Source organism: Cydia strobilella, chromosome 4, assembly GCF_947568885.1.
Source record: "Cydia strobilella chromosome 4, ilCydStro3.1, whole genome shotgun sequence".
NCBI classification, from domain to species: Eukaryota; Metazoa; Arthropoda; class Insecta; order Lepidoptera; family Tortricidae; genus Cydia; species Cydia strobilella.
The window spans coordinates 18879876-18895116 of record NC_086044.1 but is presented as its reverse complement, the minus strand read 5'-3'; the positions used below and the strand labels follow the sequence as shown (position 1 = coordinate 18895116).

The following is a 15241-nucleotide window of genomic DNA, read 5'->3' as shown; positions in this document are numbered from 1 at the left end:
ATGCATTTAAGTGTATTGGCAGTACTATAAACTTAAAAAATCAAAAATAAGTGCATTCCCGTGCCAGGGAGGTTTTGGGATTATACTGAGCAACTTTAACTATGGGACCAACCACGAAATCGCGAAAAAAAAATTAGACCTAGAATTATAATTAGATTATATTAAATAGAAATAGACCAACCAAAATGCATGAAACAGCCAAATTTTTTTTAGCAATTTCCGGGTTGGTCCCATAGTAAAAGTTGCTTAGTATAATCCCAAAACCAAAGTGGCAAAGGGAATGCACTTATTTTTTAGCCATAGCCACCGTGTATAATTATGAAATAAGTACTTATAATAAAATATAATACACCGAATTGTGTAACGCAGTGGAATAAATTAACTTAATACTAATTAGGTCCTTAACTACGCTTAACTATTTTTTTTTGACATAATAATCGTTTTGATTCGCGCACAATCCAATCATAGTAGTATGCGACGTCCGTATATACGACTATGCTGCGAGAGTATTTCAAGTTTTTGAAGGAGACCAGCCCAATGATTATATTGCTGTTAACTATGAGACCACTGCCAGAGTCTCCTCTGTGGAAAAAAAAATAAGATCAGTATGGATGTGTGGCTGCGGAATACCCATTGATTAAGTACCCATTGATTAGTGTTTATTACGAGTACATACATTTGCTATACTTGCTGAGTGATTTTAGTAGCAAATTTATAGAATAGAATAGAATATTTATTGCTCTCATGTTGATGTACAGGTCTTACTCTAAGTACAATGGTTCGATTACAACATGTTACCCTAAAAGGGTATTGCAATTACACGTACATTAAAATATGCAAAGACAGGGGTACATAAATCTTTCAATTATAGTTTGTCAAGGGACTGGCAAATAAACTCGCACTAAACACTATTCAATGTGTAAACACTGTAAACAGTATGTAATGTATGAAGGCCAGTTACACTTATTTCGCAACCACACTTATAGTCTACATCTTCTCAAATGATTTTAAGGTTTAAGACGGTAATCTGTTAAACAAAAGCTATTGTCTCTTTTCTGCTAACGGTCGGCCTTTGTATACCATTATGTGTTGGCGCGTGCCACGGCGCGTGCGGCGCTCACACACAATGGCACACAAAGGCCGACCGCTAGCATAAAAGAGACAGTGGCTTTTGTTTAACAGATTACCGTCTTAAACGTAAAAATCATATAAGAAGATGAAGACTATACCCATAGTGACCTAAGTTCAATTCACTTTATTTAAATTAATGGCTTATATCCAGTGGGACAATTTAGCCAGTGTCAAGGTTCATATGTAAGTTATAACGGGGTTTTGCTTAGGACGTGCAATCACTCATTTTATTAATAATGTTGTCAGTTTTATTAAATTGTCGACTGTACAGTCAAGTGTAAAAATATGGGTGCTCAAAAATATGTCCCATAGGTTTTATGTCAGCGAATTAAAAACTATGAGACATATTTTTGAGTAAGTTATAATTATGCACCCATATTTTTACACTTGACTATGACTACGTGTTAGGAGCTTTTTGTGTTCACTTCGGTTCTGTCCACAAAAACATAGAAATGATAGTTATATACTTAATACTTAGCTGATAGACATTATTATTTATTATTCTTTATTTTATTTATTATAATCAAATGTTAAAAATTACAATTTAACAAAGCTCCACAAAACTGTAATTAGTTTGACTGTGGAGTCAAGTATCAATCTCTTTTTATACTAAGTTATACATATAATTATAAATGTATAAAGACTCGGTAGCATGTAAAAATATTTAATTAAAATTTAATAATGTAAGCAGGGGTTGCATCCCCATATCCCTTAGCCCATATAATCTTTAAAATATATTATTAGAGCTAAGAAAATTGTAATTTTTGTTCTTTATGAAAAATAAACAGTTTAAATTTTAATTTTTAAATATCTTTTTAAATACTTACCTAGAAGCAAAATTTCCTTGATCTTTAAGTTCGTCTCCAGGCCCTCCACAAATAGTTCCATTGGGTGCAGTTTTGACGACTTTTTTGCACGTTTTATAAGTCCAAACCTTCTGTATCGAATGTTTAAGCTGAACTGATTCTAAGTAGTCAATTTCCTAAAAAAAATATAATGTATGTTTTACAAACTAACTATGAATATACATAAAACCGTTTGTCATCATCGGAGATAATCTATTACATATTATTTTGACGAGTATGTGGTACCCTTAATCAATTTCTACAGTTTTATAAATAACCAGTTAATTCCAGAGTGATTAAGTTCCCTCCGATTTAGTCTGTGCGGAAAGAGAAGAGTCATTGGTTCCCTTATATTCCACCACTCTTCTCTTTCCGAGCAGACTACCTATTATAATATATTATTAGCAAAATAATTTTAGTGTTTAATGCGTGTAGGATAGTTAATATAGTCTGTCAAGCCATTTCCGCCAATAGGAAAAAGCGGCAAATTTAAAAAATGTAGTCGAATTTCGCGCCTTTTTCTACTGACAAACTTGTTTGACCGGCTATATCATGTTAATATCAATAAAATAAATAATGATTGACGTAGGTAGGTACTTACTTCATATGCGCCCCAACCAGTCAAGACAGCTGTCTGTGTTATCGGTGGCTGCCTCATCAGTAGCACCCTCTTTACCGTCTCCCCTAGTGACAGGGGTTTCTCCAGTCTACACAAAGCTATGTCGTGAAGGGAGTTTTTCCATTTTTCATGCTGCTTGAATTTGATAACACGATACGGTTCTCCTTGCTCAACTATAAATAAATAATACCGTATAAAATGGTCCTACTTTGCTCCCTTGAGGGTTATGCTTTAATTCTGCACAATGATCTAATGTTTAATATACGTATATTCAAGTAAATTTCTATGTTATTACCGTACATGCTCCGAAAGTAAATATATAGTATTACTTATATTGAATTGCTACGTTGTTCATAATCTAAATTCTATTTTCTGAGCGCGCCTATAAATTTAGCGACGATGACGATGAGTAACTTTGCGTCACTAATTTAGTTAACAGGACAATCTAGGTTAACATATATAATAAAATATTTTACAACGTAGATTTACTGATTAAATATATGAAATAACATATTCTTCTTAATATCAATTCATTGGAATATGAATATTTTATAAAATATTCATAATTTCCATAATTTGGAACACATATTGGAGCAAAGTATAATTACTACATTAATTTTGTTTATTTCCATTAAATACAATAAAATAAATTAAATACCTATCACGCTACCCACAGAAGCTATTACGTCCTCAGACTTATCCAAACAGTGCGCGGCAGTTATTAAAATCACTTGGTTTAATATAGATGACCCACACAAGATATAGTCATTGCCCGATAATTCTATCGCCAAAGAAGCGACATGAGGGTATTCTGTTATAGATTCAACATAATCACCACCAACTATAAAACCTTCGAGTCCTCCTATTACAGATTTGAAAGTGGAGAGTAGAACGAAAACTCCTATTGCCAATAATGCCATTATTACTTTAAGCAGAGTATACGATTCCAATTTGCTTTAATTAAGCAAGCAATCGTGGTTTGTCACAGATCATAGCCTATTGTGATTATGGTTAAATTAAAAATCAGCCTATGGAGTGTACCTAGATATTAGACATTTAATTGAATATAAAACTGGCTGTACTTAGTATTTTAATTTTATTTTACGACTTTATCCTTTTATTTTCATGTTATCTTGAAAAATGTGGTAAACAATAGTAGATTGTTAACCAAGGGATGAAAAGCACTCATTCCTGCTGAGGTGTTTTGGCGCTCGAACGCAGTGAGAGCGCCAATAGTCCGAGGCAGAAATGATGCCTTTCACCCGAGTTAAACACTCTACTTTTCATTTCGAATACGAGAAAAGTAAAATGCATGTATTTTGTTAAAAACATGGCTAAGTATACATTTTTATAGTATTTCTTGAGGGTACTTTCAATTAACAATTCAGGCAAAAGTATCGTTATTTATGGAATGGAGAGTCAAAAATAAAAATGGAAATTTTATAACAAATCCATTTAAACTCAAATTTCAATTGCGTATCGTAACAAAATTAAAAAAATCGTACTTCGAACGTGAAATGCTCTAGTGCAGACACGTATCATTTTCTGCGCACCTTTTAGAACAACAATGACTCTCTTTCAGAGCATGAGAAATGAAAAAGCTTTTTTTAGTATCATAAAGTTTCGCCATGCCTATTTGTCAGTCTGTTTAACAGCATTGCTTAAAGACCATTAGTAATAGTAAATAGCATTTATTTCATGATTTTTGTACACTCATTGTATTACAATTGTAGGTATATATTTATTTGCATGTTGCGTGTGCGGAAAAGGCCTTCCCCAGTTTTTCATATTCTGTGCTCAGCTAAGCTGTTCTCCACCAGTATCTGTCGAATTTTCTTCTTCTCTACATCTTGTATTTGTTTTTTTTTAACACTATTACTGCTAGGAAACTATAATTAGTCACAGGAATATTGAAAGTTTTAATTATGCCTACAAAGTGGTCTTATATTTAAAAAAAATATCTTCCCTCCGCGATAAACTAGCGAGGATCTTTATTTTTCAATACTTAAGTGCTATAGGACGGAGGATCAGGCGATAAACATGACATGATGACAATAAAAAAATAAAAAAACTGTACATTCAAAAATTTTTATATGTTAAAGAGTTCGCTAAATTTTATTGTATCGGAAGTTTCATAGTAAACCGCCGCGGCGCGCCGGGTAATGCCAATGTGTCTGTCAAGTGCGGATGGTGCAACTGGCACTTATTCAATAAAAAGGGCATGCTAATCGTTTCGATGTGCGTAAGATCCAATTGTAGTAGTATGGGACATCTGTGTAAATTACCAGACTGCGTGAAATGCCGACGTCTTTGTAGGAGACCAGCCCAACGATTATCTTATTGTCAATCAGAAGCCCGCTGCCCGAGTCCCCTCTGTAGAAGAAAATATACTTTTTAAGGAAATCTGCGATCAAACTGTCTTGCAGTGTAAATTTCATTCGATAGCGTGACGAGCGTTCGCGTTTGCGTGGTGGTTCGACTAGGTTACCCAAAGCTTAAACCCCGCTAGATGGCGTCACTTTCGCAAATTTTCAGGTTTTATTTTTTTGTGGAATAGTGTTGGTATCTGTATACTTAAAAGTATGTTTAGCGCACTCTTTACACAAATATTGAACTATTATAATAAACATTGAATACTTCATTAGTGCAAAAAACACTTTTAAAGTCGACAGAGTGTTTCTGTCATGCTATTTCCTACTATTACTCACACATGCAAACAGTGTTTCCGCGATGCTTGTAGTAGACAATTTCATGCAGTGTAAGTATGCTGCAATGGCGTTGCGGTATGTTCGTGGAAATACGTGCAAGAGGATTCGGGTTCGAGACTGGTACGTCAGGGGTACTTTTTTTTGTCCTTTTTGTGTTATCTTATGTTTCTTATACCTTTTATTCTTCGAATTCTTGTCCGATTCCGATATAACCGAAATATATTTCAGTGATATCGGAAACGGCTCTAACGATTTCGATGAAATTTGCTGTAAGGGGTTCGATCTAGCTAGGTCTTATCTCTGGGAAAACGAGCATTTTTGAGTTTTTACTTATGTTTTCTTTTTCTCCCAGATATTCAGTATTATTAATAAATTAGTTTATAACGTTTTATAAAAATATGTGACGTTTTGAACTAAAAGGTACCACATTGTCGGTTGTCGATTAGGTTGATTTCATTTTGAAGCTTTATGGAAATATGACAACAAACTGGAAGGGTACGATGATAGATTTCATCTCCATACAATTTATAACCTAATAATGCCAAATGTTGCAAAATTATATTGAATTGAGATCTATCATCGTACCCTTGCAGTTTGAAATAGTTATTTACGATACAAGTGCGGAAAAGAGAAAATTCGAAAAGAGTGGCGACAGAGAGTGTTTTAAATCGACACGAGTTGCGAATTACCTATTCGCACGTGTATCGTACAACGTTTTACAGTACATATGTATGGCCCTTTAAACTTTCGACATATGCATGAAAAGTGCTCTTTACGCACTAGGGCGAGAAAGATGCACCATATGTACTGTAAAATACTTTTTAGTACATATGGTGCTACATATACGTTACCGCCCTAGTGCGGTAATTAGTACAATACGTGCATATGTCGAAAATGTAAAGGGCCATAATTATGTACCTACTGTAAAACGTTGTACAATACACGTGCGAAAAGGTAATTCGCAACTCGTGTCGATTAAAACACTTCCTTCGGTCGTGTTTCAATTTATCGCCACTCGTTGCCAATTTCCTACTTTTCGCACATGTATCGTAATGTACTAATAATAAAGTAGTAATTGTAAAATAAAATTAAAACTTTTTTTATATTTTTTTTTGGATTCAAGTAGGTACAGTGAGTAACAACATTGCATGGCCTTCTAATTATAACTATTATAGAAAACGGGATATTTATCATGTTTATTTATATTATTTATTTCTCGATATTTTGGCCGGTCTTGCAAGACCAGTCGTTGTGGAGATCCCTGGGGAGGCCTATGTCCAGCAGTGGATGTCTTGTTGGTGTAGATGGATTCACACAACAAATGAAATAACATTTTTTCATATTTGTTATCCGTAGTTGTCCCTGTACCTGAAAGAAAAATAATATCATGATAGCACAAATTCTCTAATGTTATAGAAAGAAAGATGATGCAACAATATGGATTCTAATAAAGTTATCATTTACTTACCTAGTAATAATTGTGTTTTTCATTCATAGACAAAATTCCATAATTTTCATCTCCGGGAAATGTTTTATTTTACTTTATTGCAGTGAGGATGTCCTGATTTTTTCTGGCTAATGAAGGAAAACATTTTATTTCCAAGAATGCCTCTTCATTTTGCACAATACCTAAAAAAACCTAGAGTTAGTGACACATTGACTATTCGGCAACCAAAACAGTAATAATTACATTATATAGGTATTGTTCACTGCTATACACCACACCCTACACCACAGACCCGAGAAGATTTAATTCCCTCCTAAATTGTAGGAGGATATCCCAATACCATTATCCCAATATCATAGATTATCATTAGTCATAATTCTGAAATCGTTAACAAATTAGGATTTTCGTGAGATTATCCTGTAGATAGGTTAGGTTAGATTTGTTCTATGGCAATCCTAAAAAGTTACGCGTTTCTGACAAAAAACAAAGTATGACTAACGAAAATTCGGACAAACAATACATTATGACTTAAAACTTTATGAAAAACAATAGAGACCCACCAAACACACATGGACAGACACCGAAAGCGAATCGCCCGCCTCTCGACACGTATTGGAGATATCTCACCATATTCAACATCAAATAGGCATAGCCGCAAAACCTACAGTGGACCGTGAGAAGTCTCTACTCAAATTCTCGAGATATTCCTCAAAGACGGCTTCTTCCTTTCCCTATTCTAGTATTCTATAACATATCATATTCGGCAGCAGGTATAGGCTACTACCATTACGGAAGAAGTGAGAATTATTTTCTAAAAAGATCGGCACGAGAAAATTACAATGTACAATGAAGGAATGAAACTGTACCTACCTTACGAAACTTCACCATCATGAATTCCGCTTCAATTGAGTCTGAATTTTTCTGGATTTTCGCGGACCAGAACACCGATGATTTTTGTAACTTGATTTAGACGTTGCTATCATTTTCAATTTATACAAACAAATTGATGTCACAATAAACATGACCCTATGTGTCAGTGTCAACACTGTCAAATAAAAATGCACTAAACATGACGGCACTGCAAATCCTGCCAGGTCGGCCAGGCAACGTCGCCAACGTCATAGAGTGGCAACGCCGCACGCAACGTATTTGTACACGACATTTGTGACACACACATACGTAAAATTGATGAAAAAATTACGTTGATTTATGTATGATTTCTGTATTAAACAAAGTTTTTCTATTAATTTAGCGCAAACGAATATTCGAAAGTAGATAAATGAGCAAATATTTGTGTAGTAATAGTGTGTAGTGCCTTAATTAAAGCAGATTGAATTTTGTATGAAAATCGAACCACCTTAAACAGCGCGCCTAGCGGGACTTGGAAACTCAAAATCCCATACAAAATGACACTTAATGCAAACGCGTACGTCACGTCACTATCGAATGAAAATTACCCTTACCCTTTTACCCTACCTTTTTACTTAAAATATTAGGCCTGTATTTAATCTACTTGTATTCTAACCAACATAATATTTATGTAAGAAAAGTGACCAAGGCAGCCAGAGCCCAGGGCTGGAATCGAACTTTTACCGAACAAAGCCCTACCTACCTACCTACATCCTACATTATTATAAGGTTTAGGCGGAGTAGGTCACTTTCTGAGGAGGTCACTTTCGTGTTAGGTCTCGTTCTGAGGACGTCCCTTTCTGAGTTGAGTTTGCGTCTTGAATACAACCTAAACTGCGCTGCACTTAAAAAAACGTTAGAAACAATTAATTTACTTGGAAGCAAAATTTTCTCTCGCACGGCTTTCGCCTCCACAAATAGCTCCTTTGGGTAGCTGTCGTAAGATTTTCCTGCACTGTTTATGAGTCCATAGCTTCTGTTTTGTGTGCTTAAGCTGTATTGATTCATTAAATAACTTTTCCTGAAAATCAAGTACATAGGATATTCGCAAACAAGTAATCAATAAAAAAAACTTGAAGGTGTAACTTAATTGTAAGATGTCTGATAGTCGCCATTTTGTTTAATTTTTACTGCCATATCTTTAGTGACATTCGGACAATTAAGACATTGATTGACATAAGAATCATTAGAATTGACCCACCTGTTCAGCCTCTAGAGGGCCACAAAGGAACAGACATAAAGATATACACTCAGGTGCAAAGAAACCGGACCACCCCAGCATTTTTATCATTTTTTCAATTTCTGTAGAAACTGTAAGCGTTACTGTGACATATTATATACCTAATGAAAGGTTGGTTTTTCCTCTATAAATTGATGTGCTTGTACATAGACTGATAAAGCATTATCCTTCTTTGCGTCGCGCTGTCGAGTAAAAAATATCCAGAGAAAAAACAATAAGATCCATTTGAAACATGTAAGCCTCAATCTCAAGGTGCCTTTAACGGTTTAAAATATGCTTTGCGGCATGGATGTAAGTAAAGGGTGGTAGATATGGCACCTGGCGCTCGATCATGAGCCATCTATAGGTTCCGGAACCTATATTGAGTAAGTCGTACGGCTGACGCCAATGTGTCAAGATTGTCACAATCATCTACAAAATCCCATTTGCCTGCATTTTAGTTTTGTCAACTATGAACGTCACGCGTCTATTATTAATAAAATGTGATTGTTAGTTGGTCAGTTATCTATGTAACGAGAGTGTTTCTATTAGATATAGTCTGTATTGGACCCCATACATTCCACGACTTCTCTTTCCGAACAGACTTTAGATATCATGCAAAATATACTGTCATCGTTGTTAACCGTTGTCTTCGGTTGTATTAGTTTTTTATGGTGTGAAAAATATAAATAAACAAGTAACTTACGTCGGTTGCACCCCAGCCAGCCAAGTCAGCTGCTCCTGCTATCGGTGGGTCCTTCATCAGCACTACCCTCTTCACGTTAGATCCAAATATCAGCGGTTTCTTCAGTTTACACAAAGCTATGTCGTCATTATTATTTACTAAATCATCAGTAACCCACTGTTCGTGTAACCTGAAGCTCGCGATACGGTACAGCGTTCCACTCTCCCTATTCAAGTTACCCACAGAAGCTGTACCTTTTGTAATGCCATCCAAACAGTGTGCAGCAGTAAGCAAAATCAATTGATTCAATATAGACGACCCACATATAAATTCTAGGTTCGAGTCTGGGACTTTCAAATTCAAAAAAGCAACATGTGGGAATTTTTTTATTGATTCAACCACAGCACCCCCGACTATGAAACCTTCATGTTTTCCCTTTACTAATTGAAAGATATGTATTAAAATAAAAAGTCTTACTGCCATCATTTCTTGGCGTAAAGTATTGTTTCAAATTGCTTATCGATTAATCGTTAATTGTCATAGATCGTTGCCCTTAACAATCATTAGGTTAAATTTAAAAAAAAATGCTACGGAAGTGTATAGGAAACTGGCTCTAAAGCACGATATTTTTGATTACCTGCAATAGATTTAAGTCATGCGGTTCTTCAATTTGTTTTTCATGAATAAATTGGTAATTTATAGATAATACAGGTCTGCGGGAGCCATTTTTAGATGCAAGAGCCTTAGAGCCTTTTGCGAAATGCAGCAGTATTACAGTTGTACTCGTAAAGTTAATGCTACAGCGTTGGCATGGGCAACATCACTGTCAATTTTCATAATAAAATGTTTTGCAAGGAGAGTAACAATAACATTGCCAATAACACTGTAGCAGTAACTGCATCAGTGATGCTGCAGCAGTTGCATCCGAATATCACTTTTAACCTTTTGGACGCCAATGACCAATATATACGCACCGTAGGTTCAACGCCAAAGACCGATTAATCGGTCATAGACCACAGAGCAACATAGACCTTCATGCATATGCATAAAGTTAAATTTCAGTTTTGACACTTTTGACACTTCGGTGACGTGGCGTCTGAATGACAGCTTTAGTGTTTGACACGGCGTCTAAAAGGTTAAAGCGCAAATTTTCTTTAAGTCAAGATATGAGGTTGATGATGAGATGGTGACAAATGTCAAAGTTAAACTACATAATACCAGTATTATTTTATTTATGTTTTCATTATCAAGAGCACCTTAGGCGTTTCGCTGTGTCTTTTACCCAATCGTAGAAGTATGGGACGTCCGTGTAGATCACCAAACTGCGTGAGACGGAGGGGTCTTTGAAGGAGACTAGCCCGACGATTATTTTGTTGTCTACTAGGAGCCCGCTACCCGAGTCTCCACTGGAGGAGAAAAAAAATACTGTTTTAAAATCAGGAGACTAGCCCGACGATTATTTTGTTGTCTACTAGGAGCCCGCTACCCGAGTCTCCACTGGAGGAGAAAAAAAATACTGTTTTAAAATCAGGAGACTAGCCCGACGATTATTTTGTTGTCTACTAGGAGCCCGCTACCCGAGTCTCCACTGGAGGAGAAAAAAAATACTGTTTTAAAATCAGGAGACTAGCCCGACGATTATTTTGTTGTCTACTAGGAGCCCGCTACCCGAGTCTCCACTGGAGGAGAAAAAAAATACTGTTTTAAAATCAGGAGACTAGCCCGACGATTATTTTGTTGTCTACTAGGAGCCCGCTACCCGAGTCTCCACTGGAGGAGAAAAAAAATACTGTTTTAAAATCAGGAGACTAGCCCGACGATTATTTTGTTGTCTACTAGGAGCCCGCTATCCGAGTCTCCATTGGAGGAGAAAAAAATACTGTTTTAAAATCAGGAGACTAGCCTGACGATTAGTTTATTAGTTGATTAGTTTTAATTTAAAATGAGAATGTATGTACTCCGTTTGTCACAAGACACGCCGTGACAACGTGACGGGACGTGTTTGGGACAAGGGCCTGACACTCTTTGATAGAGAAAGATAGTCTTATTGGGATTCCTATAAGAGGAAAGAGAAAATAGTGCCATGCTTTGTCTTTATCACCGACCGGACATTTTTTCGTGGTCGGGTTATGGCATCATAGCAAGGAAGCGATGGCGAAATACCGAAATTTATAAGAGTGAAAGAAAAAAAGGATTACGCTGTCACAAATGAACTGTCAATACATGAATATGTCTTTCTCTTACCCCCTGGTCGCTCGGTTTCATGTCTATAACTACTTGTATATACTATGTCTATGGTATGGGATAGTGAAATTCGGCCGAGCTTGCTGCGGACTTATTTTATCCGTCCCCTTATACATATTTGCTTGATTTAAAAATTAATATTGATTTATTATGGATCGGCAAGGTTAAATATAAATAGCATCTTTTTACTTAATTTAATTTAATACGACTATAAATAAACGCACCAACATTATTCTTCTTCTTTATGGAGAGCATGCTAATCGTCTCGATTGGACCAAAATCCAATCGTAGAAGTATGAGACGTCCGTGTACACCCCCAGACTGCGCGCAGCTGCTTGGTTTCCAAAGGAGACTATACCGATAATTATATTTTTGTTAACTAGTAGTCCACTGCCGGAATCTCCACTGCCGAAAAAAAGTTAGCTTTTAATTAAGCTTGTTTTAGGTAATTTTCGGAGTTTAAAACTACTAGCTTTTGCCTGCGACTTCGTGCAATCAGTAACAGCAGCTAGAGTTAGTACAGAGCCTGGATAAAGTGTAGTTAGCAATCATTCAATTTGAGCATAAGCTCAATTGCTTACATCAATTATCAGGCAATTCATTAACTCTCTCATTCCATCCCTCTTTTCACTTTAAAAACTATCCTATGTTCTTCCCCCAGCCTCAAACCATCTCTTTGCCAAATTTCAACTAAATCGGTTCAGCGGTTTAAGCGTGAAGAGGTAACAGACAGACAGACTGACAGACACACTTTCGCATTTATAATATTAACTAGCTTTTGCCCACGACTTCGTCTGCGTAGAGTTATTAATTTGGGTAACTTATTTTTTATCCATACAGCTTTTTATCGATTTCCCATACAAACTTCCACCCTCCTTTTCACCGCCTTAAAGGATGATTTCTGGGATAAAAAATACCCTATGTCCTTCTCCGAGACTCAAGCTATGTCTATACTAAATTTCAACTAAATCGGTTCAGCAGTTTAAGCGTGAAGAGGTAACAGACAGACAGACAGACACACTTTCGCATTTATAATAAAGTATGGATTAAATTAAGTATTAAGTATGGATGGAAATATAACTTCCTCTCATTCGGCGTGGAGAACGTTGTTCTCCACGCTGCACCCCAGCGCTTGCTCATTCTCTCTTCAAAGAGTCATTTTAGAGGTTGATGCATGCTACCGCGGGGTGGCTTAAGGCCTGGCAGTTTCCTCACTCAACGCATTGGTATTGCAATACAGCGGAGAAATGCTGCCAGTATCTTTATTCCCATGACACGGAGGAAACCCTATTTTAATGTATTTATATAAAATTAATTAATAAAACTGCATCGCAAAATAAAAAATTACCTAGACTCGAATGTAAGTATATGATAGCATTATATATTATTATGTATATTATATATATCGTTGTCTGAGTACCCATAACACAAGCCTCCGTGGGCTTACCGTGGGACTTAGTCAATCTGTGTAAGGATGCCCTATAATATTTATTTATTTTTCTATGTTTATCAATAAATATTAGATTAGGTACATTATTTGTTTTTCTAGGCATGGACTATTTAAATCACCAGTAGCAATTGGGTTTCGTCGCATTCGCTCGTATTAAAAAAGCGAGCAAGCCAAACAGTGTCATTCGTTTATCCGTTGACAACCAAAACTGTCGAAACTATTAGAATCCTCGTATTTTGATACTAAATTGATACATTAAATATTATTAATGACGTACTAATAAGCGAAATTTTTCTTGGCTTTTTTCTCGCCGCCGCAAATGGTTCCGTTGGGTGCCATGGTCAAGACTTTTCTGCACTCTTCAAGAGTCCACAGCCTTAGTTTTGTGTGCTTAAGTAGATTGTACTGATTGCGGTCCACTACCTAGAAAAGAAAAGTGTGTAACAAATGACAACCGTTTAATATATACTAGTATATACCTACATATTTGCAGATAAGTATAAATTACTTATATTTAACTAATTTTTTTTTTATGAAATAGGAGGCAAACGAGCAGACGGATCACCTGATGGTAAGCGATTACCGCCGCCCATGGACACCCGCAACACCAGAGGGGTTGTAAGTGCGTTGCCGGCCTTTAAGATGGGAATACGATCTTAAGGAAATAAAGGACATATACGAAGAAACATTGGCCATGGCCTCCAGTTCCCTGGGCTGGAATCCAACAAGCGTCCCTCTGCTATCGCGGCATGTGCCTAAGCCGCTCTCCCGACCACCGGGGTCACAGCGGCATGGGTCGATTTTTTCCAAGTATGTGAAATTTACTGAGGGCTTATTATAAAAAAGCTTATTTTACTTTATTTTAAATAAATATTTAAACCAATAAGGATTTCAAAAGTAAAGATTCAGTGAATTCAGTCATATAATTTCTAATGAACCTTAGACGTATAAGCAAAACAGCGCTATCTATTGCATATTGTGTAAACTACGTGGCCAACGCCAGAGACGGATATTAAAGTAGACTGTACTTTCGGCTCCAAAACACGTGCCGAGTAAAAGAGCTCGAGGAAGGTAGACCTTTGTCCCTTTCTTTCTTTAGCTATGGTTAGTATACAATAAATTGTATAGAAACGGTCGTCCACTATCATCTTATATATATGATTAAAATGTGTCAGAAGGGTGACGTACGTCAGTTGCGCCCCAACCAGTCAATTCAGCTGTTTTTGCTTTTGGCGGTTTCTTCATTAATATCACTCTCTTGACTGTCTTCCCGAATGACAACGGTTTCTTCAGCCTAACTAAGCCTATGTCATTACCGATAGTGTTTATACCCCATTGTTTGTGCTGCTGGTAGCGGTCAATGCGGTGTAGTTTTCCCCTCTTCCAGTCTAAGCTTCCTACAAATGCTGTTACTTTCACGACGTTATCAAGGCAGTGGGCAGCAGTTAACAAAATATTTTGGCTCAGTATGGACGATCCACAAAAATCCTCCCCTCTCTCCTCATCTTCTCCCTCACTATAAATTGTCGACAAAGCAGCGACGTGAGGGAAATCTTTGACAGAATCAACATAATCACCTCCGACTATGAAACCTTCTTGTTTCCCAATAACTAATTTCAAGCCACATATTATCATGATTAATAGTCTTACTGTCATTATTTCTTGATGTAAAATACCTAGTTCTCTAGCTTTGCTTGTCGATTAATCAATGTTTTTCACAGATCATTGCTTATAACGATTATTGGATTAAATTAAAAAAAATCGGCCTAGAACATGTCAGACCATGCTCCATGTTCAATTGTTGCCCATTCGTCACACTAGGTAGACATAAAGAGTTCTTTAGATACTACGAGCAAAACGAGCAAAAGTGCGAGTCTTAGAGGGGGGCGGGGGCGGAGCAAGTTTTTGAAATATTTAAGCAGTTTTAGTCCAGCCATTTTCGTTTTTTACTTTTTTAAACATTAAAATGTATACATACTGTCGC

General features: G+C 36.4%; 3 protein-coding genes across 3 annotated transcripts; all 3 read right to left on the bottom strand.

The window, feature by feature from the left end:
• Positions 1-401: 401 nt before the first annotated feature.
• On the bottom strand, positions 402-3515 carry LOC134740935 (hypodermin-B-like). Its single transcript, XM_063673591.1, has 4 exons — positions 3254-3515; positions 2578-2768; positions 1959-2113; positions 402-582 (listed from the first exon to the last, which is right to left on the bottom strand). The coding sequence occupies exons 1-4, from the start codon at positions 3513-3515 to the stop codon at positions 402-404; spliced, it is 789 nt and encodes a 262-aa protein (XP_063529661.1).
• Positions 3516-4799: 1284 nt separating this feature from the next.
• LOC134741181 (hypodermin-B-like) lies at positions 4800-10091 on the bottom strand. The gene is made up of 3 exons (XM_063673956.1): positions 9585-10091; positions 8535-8680; positions 4800-4968 (listed from the first exon to the last, which is right to left on the bottom strand). Exons 1-3 carry the CDS (start codon positions 10047-10049, stop codon positions 4803-4805), a joined length of 777 nt encoding a protein of 258 aa, XP_063530026.1. The 5' UTR covers positions 10050-10091; the 3' UTR covers positions 4800-4802.
• A 1951-nt stretch (positions 10092-12042) lies between these two features.
• LOC134740934 (hypodermin-A-like) lies at positions 12043-14892 on the bottom strand. Its single transcript, XM_063673590.1, has 3 exons — positions 14446-14892; positions 13535-13680; positions 12043-12212 (listed from the first exon to the last, which is right to left on the bottom strand). The coding sequence occupies exons 1-3, from the start codon at positions 14890-14892 to the stop codon at positions 12050-12052; spliced, it is 756 nt and encodes a 251-aa protein (XP_063529660.1). The 3' UTR covers positions 12043-12049.
• Positions 14893-15241: the final 349 nt, after the last annotated feature.